Source organism: Carassius carassius, chromosome 2 (genome assembly GCF_963082965.1).
Source record: "Carassius carassius chromosome 2, fCarCar2.1, whole genome shotgun sequence".
Taxonomy (NCBI): domain Eukaryota; kingdom Metazoa; phylum Chordata; class Actinopteri; order Cypriniformes; family Cyprinidae; genus Carassius; species Carassius carassius.
This window is the reverse complement of record NC_081756.1, coordinates 50,485,073-50,510,596: the sequence shown is the minus strand read 5'-3', so window position 1 is coordinate 50,510,596 and position 25,524 is coordinate 50,485,073. Positions and strand designations below refer to the sequence as shown.

The window sequence follows — 25,524 nt, the reverse complement described above, 5'->3', positions numbered from 1 at the left end:
TTCGAGAGGACACACAGAAAGAAACCAAAAGAAAAGAGTTTGCAGCATTAATTATCTCAGATATTTTACAACCACATCAATGGAGAGGAAAACATACAGTACAGGATACATGTTGCAGGGTTTCTAAAGGCACTTAATCATACGGGGTGGTTCAAAATCGTTTGAGCTTTACTGTTTAGAAAAACAGCTTTGATAATAATCAATAATAATACTGATCGATTATTAATTGAGAGGTCTACAAAAGGTGATGGAGGGGTAGTAGCCCTGCAATATTATTACACATCTCACAGGACTGTTCATTATGGGAATGAGTGAAAACTGCAATACAGCAGCATATGGCTTAAATAAAAAAAGGTTTACAGTATACAAAAGCAGCATAAAAGTGGAAGGACAATTTAAAGAAAAGAAATTTGGATCATAAAATTTGGTCTTCAATTAAAATTGACTGATTAATAAAAGGACTTCAGATGGTGGAAGTCAGAAAAAAAGTGCAGCATTTTCAGGAAAAAAGAAGGCTGCTTGTATTGTAAAAATGGAAGAAGAAAAAAAATCTGTTGGAAGAATTATCGTTACCAGTACATAAACCTCCAGCACATGCAAATATTTCAAAAGAACAAGAAATGTGTGTCGGCACAACTTACAACCTTTTGACAACCCTTAGCTGAAAAACAAAATGCAATTGTATTAGAGGTCAAAATTCAAAATGGCTTGTGCTGCCAAGAAAGCAACCAATCACTGCCATAGCTTTACGCTACAAATGACACCCATAAAAATCCACCAATGGGATCAGCAGTGTGGTGTCACATGACCCAGGGAAAAAGGTTTCTCGCAATGCACTGAGTTGCCGCCTCCTGAGTAGCTTGACCAAAAAACAAAAAAACAAAAAAAAAATACACACAAAATGGCCAACTCCGTTTCATCTGCCAGACCCACCGTTAGCTTTTCCCCAACCCTGAAGAATGGAAAAAATAAAAACGTCAAAAAGGAAAACCCTTCAACCCAAGAAAAGGAAAAAATAGGTGGTGGAAGGAAAAAAGCACCGCAGAAACTTTATCAAAAAAGTGGTTGTTTGGGCTTTTTTAGCTCCTTTTGAGAAGGGGACAGGTAAAGGAAAGCAAATGGAGGACGAAGAGCGAACAAAAAAAAGAAGTTTGTAAAGACAGAAAGATGTTTTTTGGGAAAAAAATCGTGGCAGAGAGGTCTCCGGCGTGTCTCCAACATCTGGGCTCATGTGCAGCTGAACAAGAACACAGCTAAGGGGGGAAAAATGTTTGGCTGTTTTAGTTGGACGAAAAAGGGACACATGATCTGCTATGGCCAAAAGATAAGATAACAAAAACAATGAAAAAAAAAAACACGTACAGGATATGCTTCTTTGGGCTGCAGTAAGCATATCGGCTCGGAAGAAAAAAACTAAAACAACCAAAATACAAGAGGCTTTCTTGAACTGAAACCAAAACCAAACCAAAGAACCAAAATGCGCTGAGGCGAAAAAGGCGAGAGATGGAACAGAATGGGATGGAGCGGGGTTGAGGAAGAGGAGGATGATGGGAAGATGCCGGAGGGCGTTTGATGGATGCAGACACATGTGGGACAGGAAGAATGAAGTCAGTTGTTTATTCTGTGAACTTGAGTTGAGCACTCTTACCTCTTATTGGCGTACCACCTGGGTGGATTATATGAATGCAAATAAGATTAAGAAAGAAGAATCGTTAGTGCGAGAAGAGAGGCTGGCCGCTTTGGAAGAAGAATCAAATTAGCTTTGCTTTGCTTTCTTACAGAGTGTATTAGGCTACAACAGGAAAGAGAGATTCAGAAAAGACAGCCATTGGCTCTAGTGGAGAAAAGCACAGGATTGAGTATTGGTCACTTTAGGAGGTCAAAGAGCAACTGGTACAGTGGATGAAGCACAAGGGGCTATTCTGAGACCTGTGGCCGAGGCCGTGATCTAGCGGGGAGAGCTGAGGACTGATTGACTGGGGGACAGTGGAGAGTCTTTGAGCTGTGAGCTTTAGAGACACAGATGGAGTGACAGTGTCAGTGTCGGTCCTGCCAGTGTGGCCCTGAGCGTGTGCTTTACTGCTAGTCAGCTACAGTGTGTTCTGCTGGCCTATCAATATCGTTAGTAAAATGCATGCCATGCATTTTAACAGTAGTTTGAGAAACATGGTGGAGACATTAGTGGGAGGCATGTGTGCTCAGATCTACAAACTTACCAAAGGACTCTGGAGATTTACAAAACAGAGAGAAGAAAGACAGCATAGAAAATATGATTATATTCCTTACGTTTGCTCTGGTTGACACACTTAAATCTGACACTCTATTATACAGGGTGAAAATCAAGAGAGAATTCAGACAACGGAAGAAAACAGGACAAGGGCAGAGCGGAGAACTCTGGGAAGACATATCCTAGCATCGAGGGCCGGAAAACACATTGGAGCAACTCAACCGACATGGTCAGTTTACATGTAGCGAAACGAAACAGGGGTTTTGCACTACTTATAGAGAGACCGCCCGATGCAAAGAATAACCAACGTGTTCAGCCCTGAATTTGGTCGGTTTGAGGCACAAACACACAACGAGGGTCACACAAACACACACACAAAAGGACACTCTTTTTCCTTTCTTTTTTTTCTCATTTTCGGACATAATCGAGGTTTGTCGATACATATGCTACGTCATGACATGAAAGCAACACACAAAACAACTTTGATGATTCTTTCGAGAGCTCTGAATGAAGCCAGATCTTACTCAATGCGCATTGGAGGAAGGAAAATAAGGACATGGAGAACGACAGTTATTTATTATGCATGGTTCGGCTGCTTTTTGCGACTAAGTGTTAAAATGGAAACAAAACAAAGCCCAATTTAAGCTGTCCAAAAATGCAGTCATAGCAGTGAATCATGGGTAATAAATTAAACAGACAGGAACACAAGACACATCACACACAGAGGGGACGCAGACGACGTAGATGCCATTTCCTACAGAAATCCAAAGAAAAGGCTCCATGAGAAAGAACAGAAACTCAAATGGAAAGAAGGACAATAGCGGATCTTGTTGCTGCTTTTCTTCTAGCGTCACAGAGGAAAAATTACCTGATCGGAGCTGTTTGATGCGGCCATTGTTGTTACTGGTGTTGACTGGGAGGAAGTCTTTGAACCAGGAAATGTCTGGGTCGGGGTTACCGCTAGCGGCACAGAGCATGGTAGCGGTACGGGTGCGCTCAACCACCTTGAGCTGGGGGCCCATATCTATGGTGGGGAAACCTGGGGGCAGCTGGTCCTCTGAAACACAGGAACACCAGCACCATTACACACACACACACACACTTTCACCGAAGCTACTGCTGGAACCTGCATGAGGAACTCGGGGTGAAGAAAGCCACACACAATAAGTAAACATTCAAATAACATCAATATTAAACAGACAGAACAAGAACAAACATGTCAACAAACATCCATATTAAATAGACAAAATGTCTAGTCAGTAAATAATGGCAGAATAAGTTTGCAAGTACAAGGCTTACAAATGTAGATTCTAAATTAAGCTGCTCTGGTTTGTAGCTATACATAAACCATATATGTCTCTTGAATTGTTGAACTGTCTTCACAATGGCAATTTGTGAAAAGAAAACAAATGAATAACTATATACTTTTATAGCAACAATCATATATTTCCGATAATCATTTGGAAAAGGTAATTAGGTGGCATTCTCTTCACCCCTCAAACATCAAAATAAAACTAAAAAGAAGTGTAAAAGTAGTAAATTGTTGAAAATTATGAATTATTTATTTATGTGTTTTAGCTGTGTGGTGTGCTTGTGGCTGTATGTTTTAAGTTGGTGGCAAACCAGTTTCCCTTTCGGGATTAATAAAGTCTTCTCACTCACTCACTCACTCACTCAATTACTCTTAGCAGACAATAACTAGAGGCTCATTCATTGTGATGTATTCGCGTGAATACTGAGGGGATGTGAGTATTTCACCATTTACCAGAGTTTGTAGACAACATTTGCATGAGTGCGTTCACTTCTCGTAGGAATAGCAATGCATTTGTTACAAAAGTTTTGCATATGCTTGATCTCGGTGGTAATCTAGTGGTTGGGCGGAGCGTGTTTAGCTGTGACCTCTGGGTTTCTGTCCTTTCTAAGGTAAGTCCTCTGTGAGCACCCCCCTTGGCTGGATTCAGACACTAAGTTCTGTGTGCTTTCTGAAATCCACAATGTGGTAAGTGTGCACTTTCAACACTTTGCAGACTTTCTAAAATCCACGTAAGTGGTAAGTGTGCATGCAATACTCTGCGCACTTTCTGAAATCCTGGACGCTAAGGGTTACGTGCTCAGCTTCATTTCCCTTCTTCAAGTTGGTTAGACCTTGGTTCTTGGGCTCCACTCAACCAGTGTGTCTTTATAAATACACTTCAAGCATCACTTCCCTCAACATGCAGGGCTATTGTATGCATGGCACTTCCCCTTAAGTGCCCAAGTTCTCTTCCCTTACGAGTTGAATTCCTTGCTTAGTGGGCTGTTCTTATGGTAGTTTAGCAGAACATCAGGTGGAGTAGGCCCTTCCTTCACCTCTCTGATGTGCTGAGTTTGGGCTAGCTTGCAGTATGCTTACCCTTCTGATTCTCACGATCAGGCTGTAGGTTGAGCCCTCCTATCTCTTTGAGAGTTGGGTTTGTGCTCCCTAAGCTAGGTAGCCTACTGCTGGCAGTTCCAGCATTGGAACATGCTGCAGGCTGAGCCCTCTCTCTCGTGAGAGTCGGGTTGTGCTCCCTTAGTTAAGTAAATTATTGCTAGCTGTTCCAGCTTTGGGACATGCGGTAGGTTGAGCTCCCCTCTCGTTTGAGAGTTGGGGGTTTGCCCTTCCCCTCAGCTAGATGTTTACTGCTAGCCGCTCCAGCATTATTACCATAGATCGAGTTAATGACTATCACACATATTGGCTTTGGGATGCACCATTCCATCTAATGAAATGCCACGAGAGCCCCTTAGAACAGTATCTTAAAATCCATGTTATGTTAAGTGTGCATGTGAAGTCTTTGTGCACTTTCTAAAACTTGCACGCAAGTTCTCTGCATTCTTTCTAAAATCCTATATGGTGAGGGCTGTGCACGGTTGCTTCATGCACTTTCTTGCTGGTAAGCCCCGTTCATCCTGGGTGCCACTCCACCTATGGATCCTCAGGAAACCTATTTGAACAGGATGTTGGTTCTACATTGCTAGGCTCTTGGTCGGATCCCTTTAAAGGAATCTATCTTGATTCCAAGTAGGGCTGCACGATGTGTCGTTTAAGCATCGATATCGCGATGTACGAATCCGTGATAGTCATCCGTGTAGGCTGTTGTAGTTGATCCGTTAATCATTAACTGTATGGGCCAGAGAGAGTGCAAGAGAGAGAGAGAGCGCGTGAGAGAGAGAGAGAGCGCGAGAGAGAGCACGAGAGAGAGCGCGAGAGAGAGCACGAGAGAGAGCGCGAGAGAGAGAACGTGCGCGCGAGAGAGAGCGTGAGAGAGGGAGAGCGAGAAAGCAAGCCTCGGCCGCACGCTCAACATCTTCAAACAACACGAGCGCTGTCTTGCTCTCTCTCCCTTGCGCATATTAATCAATTGACACGATGGTGTCGATGTTTAAATCATTTAAAATGAGAGTGTAAGTGTGCTCACCCCATTTTTGTTTGTAAGAAAAAATTTGATTAGATTTCATATCGCAATATATATCGCAGAAAAATAAAATATCGCAATGTAATTTTGTCCCAATATCGTGCAGCCCTAATTCCAAGCCTTGAGCACTACCCCGGGCCCAGGAGTCTGGCCCTAACAGGTTAGTTTGGGTATGTAGCCTAGGTAACGGACAGCCGTTTAACGTCCCAGGGGCAACTCCCATGGAAATAGTAGAGGTAGTTGGTACCATGATTCTGGCCTGCACTCCCCTCAGCATGGTGGTGTGGGAATACCAATCCCCATAGCGACCCCTAGAGGACCCAGTAAAAAGCTCCTTTGAAAGGGAACATCTCAGGTTACTTATGTAACCATGGTTCCCTGGGAACAATAGGGAACAAGACACTGCATCCTCTAGGTTTGCCATGTTTCGAACAAAAGCTTCAGTTGAAGAAGTGAATGATGTGTTCTCCCAGCGTCTATTTATACTATAGTCGCACTGGTAGTGATGTCATGGGCAGTTGCTGGCCAACATGTTGTTGGTGTTTTTTTAATGTATGCTTCAGACACAGGTCATGGTGAGGTGTTCCCCAAAGTGACCCCTAGAGGACGCAATGTCTCGTTTCCTACTAAGGGAACCATGGTTACATAAGTAACCTGAGACCGTTTCTGTTAACCAAATACAAGCAATCTAAAACAAACACACAAGTCAACAATCCGTTAGGGAAAATTACCAACACACATGCACACAAACATCTCCTGGGATTCACTTTCTATGAACCTCAGCTCAGGTACACAAAAACACTAAAATACTGCTTACACAGATATATTTCACAACTACCACTCCATACACTGCATTTCACAATGTTTTTGGCAAAACTGTGTAAAAAGTTATTATAAATGCAATGATTTCCTATAGATTTACTTTATAGAGCCTCTATGGTGTAGCTGCCGTATCATTGTACAGTAAAAGCTTGTATGTTGACAGTTCCCGGGACATTTCCAGAAAACAGTAAAGGATTTGAATGAATGTACGATAGACAATGGAATAATATTCCTGTATAAATAGTGACTAAGGAGTGATAATGACACTTCAGCATCTCAGAGGGAGGCATCTGCTGTAAAGGTGGAGTTACTGCAGATCATAAAGAGCTTGAATCACTCCTCATTGTCTAAGAAATCGTTATAACACTCTTTCAGAGTGCTGCAAATCAGCAAAGATTTGAAGATGTCCTTAATTTATGCCAACCAAGTGCCAAGTTATGTGTTTCGAAATACATCTCAAGGTTTAATTCAGAATTTAACACCTCAGTAAAAGGAAATGATCTCAGTACAAGAGGATGGTTAACTGTTTTTTTTTTTAAATAAATAAAAATCTTTATGCAAAAAACAGTCTTGAGAGGGAAATATAACCTAGACATCTTCTTGGCAGGTTTCATGATTTATCTATTTGAAATAAAGACTAAAGCAACATAGCTGCTCTGTGATGTTCAGAATTGCTTGATGTTTCCCATGTTATTCATTTAAAACACTTCCAGTAATCATCCCTTGGGCATTAACACAAATTAATTCCTGCAAACATTCTACTCTAAATCCTGTCATGACTTTGCAGACTGTGAGCAACCTAACGCGGGGGATAAGCATCTAATTTTAGTTATTCTGTGGTGTGTAGTCATCGTCTATTAGGAGGTACTTTGCAGCTAAACTTGCATGTCAGTCTGTTTTCCTAAACATGCAGGTATAAAATTACGAGAAAAGCTACAGAAAGCTGCTGAGGGATCATTCTGATGTCTAACCAATACTTGCCTCTGACCCCAACATTGTGTCATATTGGCTGATAGCAGGTTTTATCTGTTGTGGTGCACCACATCTTGTTGTTAGTTTAGCTGCCTTCACAATGATGATACACTGCATTCTATTGAATAGTTGAGCAATTTGCCTCACTTCTGTACTTCTGTATATCATGTATGCCACCCATTTAACACCTATGCACAATGCCTACTTCATTAGTGGTGGACGGTATGACCAAAAATTTAGATCACGGTATTTTTCAAAATTATACCGGTTTCACGGTATATGATGGTATTTATTTATTTTTTGTCATGCATGACCGGATGTAAACCAAATTTTCTACTGATTGAGAGAGGAAATAGGCTACTGCAGTAGAATGACTTAGAATGCCTTATTTTACTGTCATTATGAGTGAATATTGTAGAAAGATTCCACTCTAAATAGTGACGAAACATGACCCATTATTAGTGTTGCACGGTGCACCGATACTTCAAAAGTATCGCGATTCTCGGAAATTAAAAACGTCATGATTCCTAAATGTATTAGTATCGATACTTCAAAGAATGACTGCGTTCCAGATTTGTAAGAGACGTATTTCATGTTGGTGTGTGCAACGCATGCTTTCAGTGCCTCCCTATGGACGCCTGTGTATTTTTCTCCTCACACAAGCAGCAAAAAAACACTACAGCAAGATGGCTGCATTAGTGGCTTTACTAAACTGATTTAGCTTTACTAAAATGTGTGCATAATCGCATTAAATAGTTTAAATAAGTTGTTCAGATGAACAAAGCACGAGGTTTTCTTGCATAATTAACATTTTAATTGTTTGGTCAGACAGTTCATATATAATATTCACATTAATCGGGTATTAAATGTGGAGTTCTGTATGCTAAATATGAAAACGAGCGTATCTGCACAGCTCCGCTTTGGCGCTTTGTATCTGCTGATTGCAGATCGAGATTTACATGCTTGGCTCACTGACCCTGTATACTCATTCATTTTGTTCAGATGTATCATTCATTCAACTCATTCACGAATGAGAAGATCTCTCGATCTCGTTCAACAAACCACATGCTCCGTCACATCTTGAGTAACTCTTTGACAGGATGAAACAGTTCACAGAGCTGTTCAAGAGCTGCGCATGCCCTGCTAATAACACCATGCTCGCGCGCTGCTGTGGAGGGAGGAACTTTAGTGAACAAGAAATGAGAAAATAAATTTTACTTTATTTGCGGGCTGGGGCGGGCCAAATAATTTAACAAAATAAAAAAACCTGACGCACGCATCACTAGGCTGCATGTGCAAGCACAAGTGATACTGTGGCCACCGGTCCACGACTGTAGAAAAAGATGACGCTCAATAAAGCTCACTTGGCTGAGTTTTCTCCTCTGAAAGAAAATGGTTGCACAACTGACAAAATAAGTTACAATTTCTGAGATATTGCTGCTAAATTAGCTTTTTTTTTACTTGAATGCCATTGCTTAAATTGATATTTATCTTTTGACATTTAATGTTCTGACTTCAGAAACATTGTTTAATATAAACGCTGTTCATATTTTTATTCAAAGTTCAGAGACAAGATCAATTTATTACTCATGTTTCTTATGATAACTGAAATAATGCTGCTAAATTTATTCTTTCTTTACCTTGAATGTCATTGCTCTAATTTATTTTTTTAATTTTATATTTTATATTTTGTTCAAATGTTTAATATATCTGCTGTTCATATGTTCATTTATTAGTGTGTTATATGATTAGAATGTTGTCCCGGTTTTAAACTAAAGCACAGCAATGATATTTGAGAGTGTATTTTCCCTTTTCAGGAAAAGTATCGAAAAAGTATCGAAATCGCAATTCTTGACTAGGTATCGGTATCGAAACAATAATTATGGTATCGTGACAACACTACCCATTAATGTAGGATAACCAGGAGTCACTCTCATTTATAATCGCAACATTGTCAGATAAAATCACCATGCATGTACAGTAGATGCATGTTGAGCAGCTATGCAGTGGTTTTGGCTATATTCCTTTTTTGTCTCATGCAGCACACTGCCTGCGTCTGAGTAAGAAACAAACAAACAAACAAAACAAAAACCAACTAACAAAAAAGTGCATAATATTAACAGATGAACTATGCTCATATTTATAATTACAAACAGTCATTAAGCAACAGGTGCTTGGAAACGCTGTTTTGTGCTGTGGTATGGCCAGCTTAAAGAGATGCTTTTCTGCCACTTCACTGCCCAGAACAGACACAGAAAGAGACGACACTGCACCGGGAGTCAGACCTCGCGCTCGCAGGGCAGCACTGGTGACATCTTCCGACTGAATCATAGCTAAGGTTTATCCAAAAATAGTTGCTAGTTTGTCGGTATATATATTCTATGGTAAAAAGGAACTAAACACATCTGAAAGTTGCTAAATCTGTGTGTGAGGCGTGGGAGCTGATGGCAGTGGGCGGTGGATATGTGTAACGGTCAGTCAATATTGTGGATTTCTTCGGTCATCACGTCTACTAGTTCTACAGTTTCTGAACTTTCACGGTTAGTAACACACACTGCTGTGTCCTTGCCACAAGTCTAATAGTGAAAAGAGACCCCTCTCAAACGCGTTCCGGACATTATTTAAACAATACCGGTATTGCCGTATTAAAAACAATTCATAACATAAGAAAAATATGGAGCTGAAAAAAATAACCAGTATACGGCCCAGCACTACTAATCATTATCTGACAGTTTAAAGGTTTCCAGGAAGGGTGGGATTGGCAAAGCACTGGAGTGCTGCAGGGTTCAGTACTAGCCCTGCTACTCTTGTCAATGTACACTACAACAATTATAAAGTAGCACAACTTTTGCTATGACTGCTATACACATATGACACATCTTATCTCAGACTACCTTTCAGACATTTCCATTTCTGGGTTACTTTTGAAATTCGCTCTTTCAAGGTCAAGTAATTGCTACGGCTAAATGATTTAATGTGAACGTTTGCTTACTGTTCAGATTCAGCTGTCCCCTGTGTTCAATGCAGAATGTGTCAATGAAGAAATTACCAGATTCATGCTCACTCGACTGCTAATTTATCTGCAAGGTTTATGGAAAGGTCAACAAATAATGTATGAGACACTTATTCAAAGCTAGGCACAATGCTAATTGTGTATTGGCTCTGGGTGTGCGTTAAGTCTTTAAAGCAATTCCAAGGTTGACGTGTGAATCAAGCTCTTTAAAAAAAAGCCAAATTTCACTTGCCATAAATCCAAATGCATGCAGTCAAGCTTAGAGGAACAGGGGCAATGCTGCTAATAATTATCGAACTTGACAATCCATGCTGCTTGAAAATCAATGCCTTTCATGCTATTTGTATTGTTGGAAATCAAAATATGCCTGTGAGACTATACATTTTCTCTCCTGAAAGGAATTGATCTTTGGTCTCCGTTGCACAATACAGAACCTTGAATTCTCCTTCCACTAAAACGGCAAGAAGTCGAAAAGTTCAGGCAAATACATCCGTCCTGGGTCTCTCCAGGTATGAGGGAGGTTTTCCCTGGGACATTTTCTATTCATATTTCTCAAACTAACAGCAAAATACTTTCTTTAGCTTTGCTGCATAATTAAATATGGATTTCTGTAGTCTGGCATTGTTTTAGCAGCCCTTGCCATGAATACACTACACTTTGGTGTCCCTTTCTTTTAAAGCATTAAAGACACAGATCCAACATTATTTTCTGCAGTGGGATGCATTAGATTTGTTAGATAATCTATGATCTAATAGAAAATTAATGTGGCATGAAGGGTGGCTAGTTTTAATCATAACAGATATCCTTGAATGCCTTTTAAATATAAAAGTTAAAATAATTAGTACTGTCATCCTTTCCACATAATCTATAGGACTGATAATACACTCAGTGGGATTCTGCAACGAAAAAAAAAATACAAAATTCACTAATCGTCACGTTTTGGTTTCTGTTTGTTTCCGTCTGTCCTCATTTGGTTAATTTCTTGTTCTCATCACTAGTTAAGCTTCATTTATTTAGATCACCTGTTTCTGGTTTTTAGTTATACTCTTCACCTGTCTGCCCCTAGTTATCTTTCCTATATGAGTTCGAGCCCGTTCTGTTCTCCCTCGTCTTGGATTAATGTTTACTTCAATGGTCAATGTGATTTATGTTTAAAGGTTTCCGTTACTTCTACTACTGGTCACCATCATTAAACCATAAGACCGGTGTATACCTGCGAGCATGAGCTCTTGGAGCTAGCACTCTTCTGAAAAGGGAGCCGGGAGCAGCTGTTCATTTTCATTTAAAGGGAACAAACACAAAAACTGCGTGTTTTGGCTCATACCCTAAAAGTGGCAAATTCAACAAGCTATAAAATTATCTGTGGGGTATTTTGAGATAAAACTTCACATACACAATTTTAAATATTGTATCAATGTATTCTATGGCATCCTTAACTTTAGTTATTATAAGCATAACCGCATAAACAATGTATGCAACGTTATGACGCCCAAAGTTCAATGCCAGAGGAGATATTTTCTTTTAAAGTAATCGTTATTTACGGACTACAAAAAAGGCAACCACCCCTTTAAGCACCACATTTGCCGTTTACAAAATCAGCATCTCTGTCTCTACGTAAACATGAAGTAAATTCAGCAACAGGACTTGAACTGTTAACTGACACTGTTGATCAGGATTCCTGCACAATTTCATCCTGATATTGGTATCTAAACAGCAACCAAAAGCATTTCACAAAATGCATTTTAAGTCAGTAAGTGTTCGGTTTTCACACACACACACACACACACACACACACACACACAAACACACACACACACCTCGTAATTAAACCGTACTTCACTCTGCCAGTTCTCTGATTAACTGCTGAAAAATGCCACAGCAGATGCAGAGATGCGTCCTCAAGCTAATGGCAAGCAAATAACCGTGTTAATTGTTATTTAATTTGTGCTCTCCACATCATTGTAAGCTTTTCGAGGAGAAAGGTTATTGACGAAAACATTTTTAACCATAAATTAATTGAGCAGTGTTTGCCTTTTTTTTCTGCTGCAGCTTGATTAAATGACAGCTAAGATACAAAGGGGAAAACTGCAGCGTTGGTCGATCCGGAAGGTGAAGGCAAGAGGAATCTGGGGGTTTCGAAGGCAAAAAGCAATGATACAAGAGAGGGAATTTAAAACATTAAATTAAAAGTCAGAAGCATGTGAGATCCTTTTTCCCACAATCAAATTTACCATCTTTAACATCAAGGGCAAAAAGGATCCCAAGCTCTCACCTGAACTCATTATACACTAGAGTACAGTATATCTCCCTTCCTCACGTCACCTGATGCAGAATAATGGCACAGGTGTCCAGTGAAGAGAGTCGCCAGCCAAAAGAACCCCCCGGTGGCCATTTACACACATTAATGACGCTCAGGTCTTCGAGCGACCGATGGATGTGCTGCCTCATGCGCTGCTGACAGGGAACAGTGTCATGTGACTTCAGAAAGTGTTAGACTGCACTTCTTTCCACGCATTCATACATATTTAACTCTTTAAAATAAAAATGCAAAAATGTGTAATTGTCTTAAGTGTGTTGTAAAGTATTTATTAGAATTAATTTGGTGAGTTCAATCCCATTTTATGTTTTTGATATTCTGTGCATTTGTTCTGTGCAGCCTTTTTATATTTTATTCATATTTTTACATTCGTTTGGGTTTTATTTTTATATTTTCAGTTTTCATCTTTAGTTTTAGTTTAACTGATGTTTCAGTAATCTTAAGATTTTTTTTTGTCATTTTAATTATGATTCGTTTTTTTTTTTTTTGAGGGGGGGGTATTATTATATAGCTTTAATGTATTTTATTTCTTTTTGAATTTTATTCATTTTAGTACTTCTACTACTTTTCTTTACAGTTTCTTTCTGTTTTAATAACTGTAGTACGTCAACATAAATCTGTTTTATTTCATTTTTTTAAATTTGTTTTTACATTTAAATAGGTTTCCATCACATTACTGTAGCCCTCCTTCCTAAAATGGCAGCGCTTCTCTCTCGTTAGCCGCAAACGCTTCCTAACGCGCCCGTCTAATCGCAGAGGGCGCACTAATTAAATACAGCTAATTGAGTCTCTGCGGACAGGCTAACACTCCAGCGTGATTAGTTACTGTTTACCCGCTGAAGCTAGCAGGGTTTGTTTAAGTGACACTGAGCGAAGCCAGAGGAGGACGATTCACTGCAGCTGGAAATTAAAAGGAAGCGCGGCATAATTGATTATTTCGCTTATCTGTGAGAAACACTGGGCGAGATACTGGTGTTCTTTCTGCCGGCTGTGGCGTTCTTCATGGAGCTCAAAAACACACAGTGCTGGGGCCAGTTAATAGCTTCGGGTTGGGAATCGATCAGCGTCACAGAGCGACTGATGCAAGTATTAGATGCAGCTTTGCCTCGCTCTCATTCCTTTAGTGACGTCGGCAGATGTTTTTGCCTGGATGAGGTTATTCACTGTGGAAAATCCCTGCAGGCCATAATAAGATATATTTGTTGGATGTTTTGAGTGAGTACAATCTCCTTAGAGCCGCTGTCACAGGTCAGCTGGTGTAAAGATGCATTGTTCTGCGGTCATCCCTCCCGCCGCCAAGCACAGATTACCAACAGAGACAAATAGCAGCAAACCCTTCAAGTATGACTGCCATCCCAGCCGTATTTTCCGCTTCCTTTGGTTCTTTTGTGCTGAGCGCCTGGCCAAAGCAGGTTAGGGTGGGCTTGTGTTTGTGTCGCTTCGCTCAAGATAAGTTTGTGCTGGTGTTTTCAGCCACAAAAGGGCAGAGGAGCGTTTTCTCTGCTGGACTGTGACGGCAGTCAATGTTGCTGGATTCGTCTTGGATTGCGGCGCTCTGGCTGAACCCCAGAGACGTGCTGTATTGATCCAGGATTTGAGAGACAGAACATGAGGAAACTCCACCGTTCTTCTGTTTCTGATGTGTGTGTGTGTGTGTGTAATTAGCCCCCGTGTTAATTAATTCAGTGAGCGTTTTATGCTCTGGAACAGTGAGTCAGCCATAATAAAAGGGTCAAATTGAACACAGAGCGCAGAATCAGAAACCACTTCATATTCAGGAATAGAGGAACAATATTTGTTTGACAATATTATGTTTATTTGAATTAGACAGTAAATTGGGCAACAACATTCTTAAAAGAAAAGGCAATAATATCCTAAGTATACTTTTTTAGGAAGTCTCTATGTAGTCTCTTTTTAGTGCTATTTAAGTGCAAAACACAATTCACCCTCAGTACACATAACATATAACTATTATTGTATCATCATTTACCACTAAATACACTTGCACAATATTATATATATATATATATATATATATATATATATATATATATATATATATATATATATATATATTGATCAAGTATTCAGCACAGCGACGTCTGATAGCTGTCAGAACTGAAGCTCTTAAAACTCAAGTCAGTGGACTACGTGTGCGTTTGCTCTTCCACCCCCTCTCAGCTCTCCGGTCTCTTTTACACCCCCTGATGTATTTGCTTGTTTTCTTTGGCACGGTTCAGCGTGGCCTCTTAATTACGCTTTTGTTCCGTCTCAAACAGAATCACACCAGCGAATGTAAGAGCTCTCCATTAACACTTCCTCTGACACAGCCACCGCATTCGTCTCCTCTCCGTTTGCTGTTATTTTCCTCTTCTTCATGTGACACTTGTTCTATGATAATAAAGGTTATCTTTTACATTTGGCCGCTTGGTAACTGACAGGTGGCTAATCCAGCCACTGACGCGTTTATCAGTGTATTCCAGCTGCTGTATAATCTTGCGAGTGCTTTTGCCGTAATGGAGGCAAAAAGCTGCAGTGTTTCCATCAATCATGTCTCTCATAAGTCAGAAATGTGACCTGTTCAGGAATGCCAACCTCCAGCAATGAGAGCACCTCTCGCAGAAAACCAGCGCAGATGTTCACCAGCATCTTTTTCTTGACATGGAGAACATTTCTGCACGTTTGCCTGTATGTTACAGGATCTCAATGTGAAAAACAAAGATGTCAGATTCATGCAGAAAGCTTTCAATTCAAATCTGACATTCAAACAGCAAGGTCATATTAAGAGGGTACTTCTCTCAGAAATGAAAATTGCCATCATTTACTCTCCTTCATGTCGCTCCAAATGTCTTATATATTTATAGCAAAATATGAAAGTCTTCTGAAAAGACATGTTTTTTTTATTAAAAAAATAAAAATAAAAAAATAAAAATAAAATATATATATATATTGAAAAAAATATTGAAGAATGAATGAAAGTCTTATGGGTTTGTAAACAATGAGGTTCCTCAGGGTTCGGTGCTTGTTCCTCTCCTCTTCTCAATAGATAGAACAACTTAAGTATATTATTTTATAGTATATTATTCACACAAGTTTTATTTATTTACTTTTCTATTTATTTTTAAGCATCCTAAAGTGTACTCTATTTATGTATAGAAAGTTTTACCAAATTTTAAATATAAACTGGCTTCTCATTCTAATAAACTGGTTAGAAAATAATATAAGTGCTGATACAACATAGTATGTAATGTTGTCTGGGTATTTTCATTTATTCTTTAAAGTTAGGACATACACCAGCAGCAAAAGATATGGGAAAAATATCCACATATTTAAATAAATAAATAAAATACTTGTTTTGTTATCTTAACTGGATGATGTGGTCAGTTGCATTATACTGTTTCTCCAGAACAGACCTGACAGCAGTCACGAAACACTGTGGTAATCCATTTATCCACTCAGTTCTCTCTACTGTAGTTATGATATGAAACATGAATGTCCACATTTTTTTTTTTATCATCAATCTTGTTCCTACAGCATTAGTCCTCCACAGATGCTCTTGGCTGTTAATACAGTAGATGTGTCTGCGGATGTGCTCCGCATGGACTCTCTGATTGTGTGGAAGCCCTTGAGTGTAAACGCTTATTGATCGTCTGATTGTGATCAAGTAAAGGTCAGAGTAACGTCAGTAATATCTCCAGATGAACTCTTCCTGGACTGAAGCAGCTCAGCTTTACTTGATTCTCCATCAATCATGTTTTAGAGTCTCAAATCTGATCCTCAGGATCTTTTGAGGAGCGTTTGTTTCCAGAAGCTTTACTTTCACTGTTCCTCAGCGGAGGAATGATCTTCACAAGCCTCCAGAACATCTCACATCTTCTGAGGAGCATTTATTTCTTCAGCTCTCAATCAGCCTTGCATTATATGTTTGGATCAGATATTTTCTCTTAAGGGTCAATAAACTGTTCAAAACGTTATATTTTCCCTTAAGCGTCAGGCTGTAGAGGGTTAACATTAGCTTTCAGCGCTGATTCCCGTGAGAGAGTGGATTCCTGACGTCTCTGTCTTTGAATCTCAGACTGTGTTTCAGATCTCTGGCTTGCTGCATTCCTGAGATGAATGAGATGACCTTTGACCTGCAGCGGGATCAGAATGCACACTTGCTGCAGCAGCTGTAGCTGATCTGCTCCTGAAATACCACACATGTGCTTCCCGTCTGATGAAACATGGAAATCAATGTCCCTCACTAGATACACGGCTTACATTATACTGAGAGATAAGGAAGGATTTTAATATCCCAGAAATGTCACGCTTCAGCTTAAAAGACAGAAAATCATTGCATTTTCTGCACGCGTGCCCTGTGGCGTCACATCCAGGAGAATTGTGGGTAATATCAGTAAGAAGGTTGGCAGCATGACTCTGCCCACTCGCGCTGGCCGAGAGGTTGATGTGTGTGTCGGGAGCGTGACACATGTCTGTAAGTGTGTGTGGGTGTGTGTGTGGAGGAGGACGAGGAGCACTTTCATCCTGAGCCAAGTGTGTGTATGTGACATTTACAAAAATGTGAATATCTGGTCATTTCAACATTTACAAGGCATGGAAATTATGGAATTTCCATATTTTAAATATGCTTTTTTTTTAAAGGGACAATAAGTAACTTTTTAGGTATTTTATTATCCAAAATCAATATTTTTATTCATAAATATGCCCTCAATGGCGTACAAATACCTATGCCAATGTTTAAACTAATCCTCGTAAATGATGAATTTATTATCTTTATATACATGGGACGGGTAGGTCGACGGAGGCTTCCATGTAGTTCCGCCATCTTGCAAAACTATAATAGCAGAGAGGGACAAAAAGTACTAAGCCAACGCGTTTTCGGTCAGAGCCAGAAACGCAGGTGCAGAGCAGTGAGAGGCGCTTGAAACTGCACCGGCAAGTTTAAGAGTCTGGATAGCATTCTTATTATGGACCATACATATGCCGCGCCACAGGAGAAGAAAACATCGTCGCCAAAACGAAGTGCTATTAGAAGACATCCTGTCAAAGCTGTTTGGTACATATCGCCTACCGTAGATGCAACGCGCATTTGAAAAAGCGAGGCGCTGGAGAGCAAAATTAGTTTGAATGCAAAATACAATTTCACCACTAGATGGGAGTAATTCCTACTTACAGTCCCTTTAAAGTGAATGTTTACATATTTATTTAGCTTTTATAGTTTCCTTTGTTGTTGTTGTTGAATATAATATTATACTATTGTAAATTTAAGGGCTGGGCAAGTTAATGCATTATCACGTTAACGCATTAACTGATTAATGCCGACAATTATTTTATCAAACACATGTCCCTCTCACAATATACTGCTGTACACATCTATTGCTTTTGCCGCTTATAAATATTCACGCAATCATGCAGCACGTATCAGAAGTTCTGCTCACACTCACTGATCTATATACAACTTAACCGCATTCTAGGCATGCATGGCTGTGTCTAGAACAGGCCCTCTTCATTTCAATGATCACTTAATGTATGATGGCAGTAGCACAATGAATTTGGAAAGGTACAACATCATCTTGGCTACCAATATTCAAGAAAATGCTACCAAACTCAAAGCATTTTATATTGGATCAGGACAACGACCCAAAACACCCTGCAAGTTCAGTCAAGGACTTTACCAGGGCACAGAAATGTAAAGTCTTAGATTGCCCAAATCAATCTCCAGATTTAAATCTGATTGAATATTAATTTCACCAGCTGAAGAGGAGACTAAAGACAGAAACTGCCCAAAACAAGGAAAAGCTGGAATTGGCTGCATTAAATGCTGGAGTAAAGCAGAAGACCAAGAGTCTGGTGATGTCTATGTGTTACAGACTCACTGCTCTGATTGCATGCAAGGGATCTGTTACTAAATATTAGCTTTTAATCTTTTACATCTGCCTTGAATTCAGCTGTTCCAATACTTATGCTCACATCAAATAATCGGATGAACTCTAAACGTGCTGTCCTTTTTATTTGGTAAAACATGTATGTGTTGAAAGACCTAATAATAAAACGTGACATTCTGTAGTTTTGTTGCATATTCATCTTTTAATCATATTGGCAAATGTCTTGACTCCACAGCAGAGAAAGCTATTTTGTGCTTACTGTTCCAATACTTATTGAGGGGACTGTATATATTATTATTATTCTGTTGTTGTTGTTATCTTATGAATATATGTCAGTATTTCAGAGATCAGACACACGTCAAACGCAGAGGAAACCATGTGCCAGCCAGCAGCAGGAGATCAGTCCAGCGTAATCTGCTCTGTTTCACACAATTCCTTTCTTTCTCCAAAAGAGGATTTCCAGTAATTCTCCATGAACACAGTTGATTTGTGGGAACGGCTGAGGATTGAAGCAGGTTTTGAGCGCGGACGTGTCGAGGTCACATCCAGCTGCTCATTACGGCTGACGGTGCGGGAGATTCCCCGAGTCAACGCGAAACAAAAGACAACAAAAGTGCGTCTTTCTCTGCGTCCTCTGGCTGCAGACAGACGTCGCTCCAGCTTTCATTTCCTCTGAGCTTTTATAATTAATTCAGTTTAAGGGCTGCAGATCGTTGGATGTTCTGCTGACTAAACCCGTTTGTCATTTGTGGGTTTATTTTGCGAAACCTCCTTCACACCCCAGCGGCTCCCCATTGATCATTAAATCACGCTCAGTGTGTGTGTGTGTGTGTGTGGCTGCACTTATGCAACTCATTGTTAAGCACAGGTAACAGGTGATGTGTTTCAGATTAAATGAGCTTGGTGTCACGGTTATCTGTCTAACTCACCCCATGGGCTCGGGTTTGTCTGGTTAGCCTGATCCCATTAGCCTCGGCAGAAAGATGCTCTGATTACAACTACAGCAAAAAAAAAATATTTTTTTATTTTTCCAGAAGGTTTCACCAATCCAAGATGTTGATTATTTGTAATTTTTATTTTCATTTTTTTACATTTAACTAAAAATATGAGTCCCTTACGAAAATTAACCATGTTTTTACTGCAAATAAAACCAAATAAATCTGTAGTCAAAGGGTTCTTAACTCTGACCCTCGAAGTCCACTGTCCTGCAGAGTTCAGCTCCAGTCCTAATAAACTACGGTCCCCAGGAGATGACAAATACTGTCTTAAAAATACCCTATATGTGCATAAATGATATAAAATAAGAAACATGCTAAATATTTCTTAGCCAAAACATTTCGTTTTTGAGGTTAACTTAACAATTAACCCCGACATCAAACAGAGGATAACCACCATCTTATAAAATTATATTTTCTATAAACCCCAACAAAATTACCCCAAAAGTTGTCCCAGCGAGTCAGACATAGTTGTCGGAACAAAGAATTGAATATGGCTTTATGAGTCCCCACCATGCATTGCATCATGAATAAATTATGCAGTCACTGTTATAGGATTATTGTTTTACTGTTTTCTGACTTCATTTAAACTTTTATTGTTGTTGTTTTGTCATTATTGTTAGCTATTTGTTGTGCTGTGATGTAAAGAAGTCACATTTTTAACATTAGTTGATTGCCACTGTCCTTGATCAACCATTTGAATCCAGTTTTTGGATATCTTGGTGTTTTTAAGATGTTGTAAAAACAAATAAAATATTGTCTACATATTAGACTAAGTTATCCATTAAAGTTTCTATAACATTTCCCAGTTTGTCATTCGTAAATCACCATTAAAATTGTATATAAGTTTATAACTTTTTACACATTCTTTGTCTTTTTTTTCATCCAGGAAACTTTTAGCACTGAAAAAAAAAACTGAAAAAAAATGCATGCTGTCTTAATGGATCAAGGTGTCTTATTTTTATTTATTATTATTATTATTATTTTTTTTACATTTTCTCAACTATTTATTTTTTACAGTGCAAAACAACCGTGGCAAAGTGGCAGCAGCTGCGTTTGTATGAAATGAGATAGCAAGCCTGTGATACCAGGATGACATAAATAAACAATTGTACACATAACACTGATTTGAAATGTAATATTTCATTAGCTAAATGAATGCAAAGCTTCCACAAAGAGAAATGGTTCATAGCAAGCGCATAGCGCTTGAGTTCAGTTACCCGCATGAGAATGTGTTATCAGCTTTTACCGATTGTTATCAAAGAATGTCGCGACTGACCAATCAGAATCAAGTATTCCACTGAGCAGTGTAATAACAATCATGCAAACATCAAATATCAGACATACACTAGTAGTTCTGCAAAGCTTTCTTCTGCACTGTTTTTCTGTGTAACATACGTTTGAAGGACGTGTTTATTGGACTGCTGCGCTTGCGTCTTTTGCACATGAAACGTTGTTCTATAAACACTGCACTGAAATCAAAGTACTTCAGCTGGCATCTTGTACCCTTGCATTTTTCAGCACAAATGTATTTGGTGTAAATATTAGCACTAGCGATATGTTTTAGATTACACTCATTCATAGAGCCGTCACCAACTCTTAGCATTAGCAATGTTTCTAAACGTAACTTTTGCAAAAATATTGAATGAAAACTGTGATTCCTGGATTTAAAAAAAAAATAGAATTTATAAACTATAAATTTGTGTTTTCTTTTCTCCACTGATGCCATGCATTATGGGTAATTTGCATTTGTATGTCTTTCACATTTCTGCATCGATGCTGTGTTCAGCCATAATTACAGAGTGATGTGTGGAGCCTCTCCTCTCAAGAGGGTCATTAGTTGAATTAAGGGCGACCCGGAGGAGGCCAATTCATCTAGCAGAAAATGACTCCAATATGCAGAGCATCAAAGCCATCAGATAAGAGCCCTTCACTCCCGCGAAACCATTAGCACCTCCTCACACCCCAGCCAGCGCTCAACACAAACACAAACCGCCTGGACAGAGCCAATGCATGTCCTTGAGGAAACACAAACACATGGAGATATATATATATATATATATATATATTATAGCTTACACAAAAATCTGTTCAACTTATTTTTAAAGAATAATTTAGTCCACAATCAGTACTATTAGTCTTTCTTAATTATAAAGCCCCCTACGGCAGTGATTCCTAACCCTGCTCCTGCTGCACAATTGACTGAAACAAAACCAGATATGGCAAAGTATGGTAACTCAAAAATGTGATTTAATTAATGCAGAGGGTATTTTCACTGAAAATAGTGAAAATAGCATATACTGTATCTTGGAGTCCAAACACATTCTGTATGATTACCCATACATTAATTAGACAAGAGAAAAGATCAATAACGTCTAACGGCTCTGTCTTTAATTATGAGAATAAATAACTCATCATTATCTGTTGTTCCATTTCTCTGATGAATAGAATAAAGTGGATGGAGGGGGACGTGCAGAGAAACTTTGCTCGAACAAAGGTACGCCGACTTTATATGCTGTCTCAGGTATTTTCTACATTTCCATTTTCCAGCTCAAAGAAAGGTTCACCTGGGTTGCGAGATAAGTCAGCATGTTTCCAGCGGTGAAAGGCCCTTCGGAAACGTCTGAAAGTGCGGCGGGCTGCTTGGGTCTCGGCAATTGCAAGGCAGAGGGGTAAAGGAAAGCACATTGTGCTCCGCTAGCTTTATTCTGGCTCTTTTACCCTCGACGCAGCTGTCAGAACACCAAACAACAGGCGCAGCGATTTTCCTCCATGCGGCCACGAACACACCTCACTCAAAGCCGCCGCGGGCGCTGAGGACGGTCATCAATGCCTTTGTTTTTTCTGTCAGGATTTTAAATTATGCCACGGTGGACTTTCTGTGCAACTGTGTGCTGAAGATTATGTCTTCGTTCAAAGCAAGAGTTGAGGGATGGTCAGATTTGAGTAAACTGATGCACTTTTGAGTACGTTCAGAAGAAAGGTGCCAGTGTTCTGGCTCTGCCACGGATATTTCTGGATTACCATAAAATAGGCTTTGTCTAGACGCCTCAACTGTAGGCAGAGAGTGCAGCATTTCCCGTCGGTATCATCCGTCATGATCGCAGAGGCTTTTTAACTGGATTTGCCAGAGATCCTCGAGCTCCACTGTGGGAATCACTCCACTTTGGATCAGCACAGAAACAGAGATCCAAATGGAAGAGCAGCTGTTGGAGTTCCCTTCAGAGCACAACAATATTCATCCTACTTTACTGCAAAAGACGAGTCTGTGAAAGCTCTTATCAACTAAACGAAGAGACAGGAATTGTTTTAAACATTGGAGCACCATAACTTTAACTCAAAACTCGATGAATCCAATGTATGATTCATGAACAGATGGTTTTATTCATTTTCATTTTCTGCAACATAATGTTTTAAGATCTGATTTGTGTGATTTGTAGGCACTAGAATGAGTAGTAAGAGGTTTGCAGATTTAGCCTATAACCAAATTGTGTTACCTGTTGTTAACCTGTTAATATTACTTAACCCTAACCCTAACCCTATTCATATTATTTACTAGACCTGAAATAATATGAACTACTTTTTAATTGAATAATGTTAGCAAATATTTCAAAATACTGTAATAAATGTATATCTCAATGTACATCAAAATCTTGTTTTCTTTCAATAATGATCGTTGAATTTGATGAACGCAGTCAGCACTACAAATTGTAAAAGAAAAAGAAAAAAAATCTAAATAAATATACTTATAATACAAATATGTAATTTGCTGGGTGTTACATTTGTATGCAATAACAGATTGAGTGCAAAACACTGAGCACTGCTAAATGTTAATTTTTGGCAAATTCAAATGAATTAATATCTAATGAAGTTCTTAATACAAGCAATACAAATAAAAATAAAATGCAACTGACTATATCAGAACTGAAATTGTTGCATGCTTCAGGATCATTGCTGGATACAATTGAGAAAGTGGAGACTGGCCAAAATCACAGTTTTTAGGGTAAAACAGACATTTGATGTTTTTAAAATGACTTACTCTTCATGCTAATGGCTTATGAAATATATAAGCTAGTTCTCAGGACAGGATCATGAAGTCGGTGCCCGCGGCGCTGTAACGTCAGCGCTGATGAAATTCTCCGGCTGACTGTGAGAGTGGATGTCAAATGGACATCAGGTCACAGCACATTGAACTAAATGAATTCAGTTAATCTCTCTGATGTTTCTCCATCCCTGGAGCCAAATTCTGACGCTAATGTTCCCCCTCAGGGTCATTTAAAGCCCTTTCAGTTCCAGCATGTCTATTGGCACTTTACTTCTCCAGAACCCTCTGCTTTATTTAACCAACAAACAGAATCCTGCAAACAAAGGCCATGTTCGCATCAGTCTGGTCTTAGGCATCGATTTCCTCAGGATTTCCTCTGTCTTTACCAAAGTCGTGCACGAATTTACCAGCATCATATAGTGTTGAAAAGAATATTGTCATTATTAATGCAAACTAATGTAACATTGTTGTTGTTTTGTTCTAACATTCTGCTGAACATCTCACACGTGTTTGAAATGGCATGATGGTGAGTAAATGGTAAAACTACTGTAAGAGGTGAATTATATTGTGAAAGGCATTTCTCTGGAACAGTTCTCGGCCATCAGAAATGTTTTCGCTTCTCCAGCTTGGAGATTTTTTTGTTTTCTTTGATGTATAATGCATTGTGCCTTTGACCTTGTTTGGCAAATACTGGCCCTAAGTCCCTAGTCTGCGAAAGGACCGACTACATTGGTCCCGGTTCAGTGGGTGCATTCATGAATAAGACATGACCCATATTTCCACACAGCACAAGCACGCCTGATTGAACGGCATGTTTTTAGGGAAAGAAAAGTATGTCGGGGCTTAACTAAGTCAAAGACCCTTTAATGCAAAGCTTGTTTCTGATGCTCGCGCTGTCTGCCACAGCCTGAAATCTTACGGCGGAATATGTATTCGTTTTGTGTCATTATTCATGCTCAAACGAAGCTGCTTGCCCACTGGCTGAATCTGCAGTAATTACTACAACTTGGCTTCCTTCATTTATATTAATGGATAAATATTTGTTCAGGGATTTATGTTCATAATTATAACAATTCCAACCAGACCATCATTTCAGGTGAGGCTCGGAGAGAGAATAACACAGTACTCATACTCATACTACATCTGTAGTGCGTGTCCTGGTCCAGTGTGTGAGACACTGCATACTCTCCGTGTGCAATACTCAATCACACAACGCTTTGTGCTCGACTTGACCTTCCACTCCAGTGTGACGAACGAGCCGGCAGTCGTTTTCAATCTTCCTTGACTAATTATTGGATTGGAGAGCCTGAGTTAAGACATTTTACATAAAAATTGATAACGGTAAAATAATCACATTTATTACCAAGATGATGACTTCAAATGGAATCTATTTATATCTATCTATCTATCTATCTATCTATCTATCTATCTATCTATCTATCTATCTATCTATCTATCTATCTATATACATTTAAAAAATCATTCTAATATTCTGATTTATTATGAGTGTTGGAAACAGTTCTGCTGTCTAATATATTTGATGAATAAAAGGTTAAAAAGAACTGCATTTATTAAAAAAAAAAATTCTAATAATATATATTCTAATAATATATTTTCTTTGCTATCACTTTTTATCAATTTAACACATCCTTGCTGAATAAAAGTATTGATTTTATAAAAAAAAAGAAAAAAAATTACTGACCAGTAGTGTATATTGTTATAAAAAAATATTTATATTCTAAAAACATAGCTTTTTTTTTAATTTTTTTTTAATTCATCAAAGTATCCTAAAAAAGTATCACATGTTCTGA

General features: G+C 39.0%; 1 protein-coding gene across 49 annotated transcripts in view; it reads right to left on the bottom strand.

Moving 5' to 3' along the window:
• The window catches only part of LOC132111450 (receptor-type tyrosine-protein phosphatase delta-like), a 349,673-nt gene that overhangs the window by 56,697 nt on the left and 267,452 nt on the right, over positions 1-25,524 (bottom strand). For 27 of the 49 annotated variants that reach the window (XM_059518754.1, XM_059518809.1, XM_059518832.1 and 24 more), the window contains 3 exons: positions 3,096-3,284; positions 2,217-2,225; positions 1,649-1,666 (listed from right to left, as the gene is read on the bottom strand). In XM_059518754.1, coding sequence (XP_059374737.1) covers positions 1,649-1,666; positions 2,217-2,225; positions 3,096-3,284 — 216 coding nt within the window. Of the gene's footprint in view, positions 1-1,648; positions 3,023-3,095; positions 3,285-25,524 lie in introns of those variants that run through there. The other 22 variants (XM_059518883.1, XM_059518896.1, XM_059518913.1 and 19 more) reach the window with 3 other exon arrangements.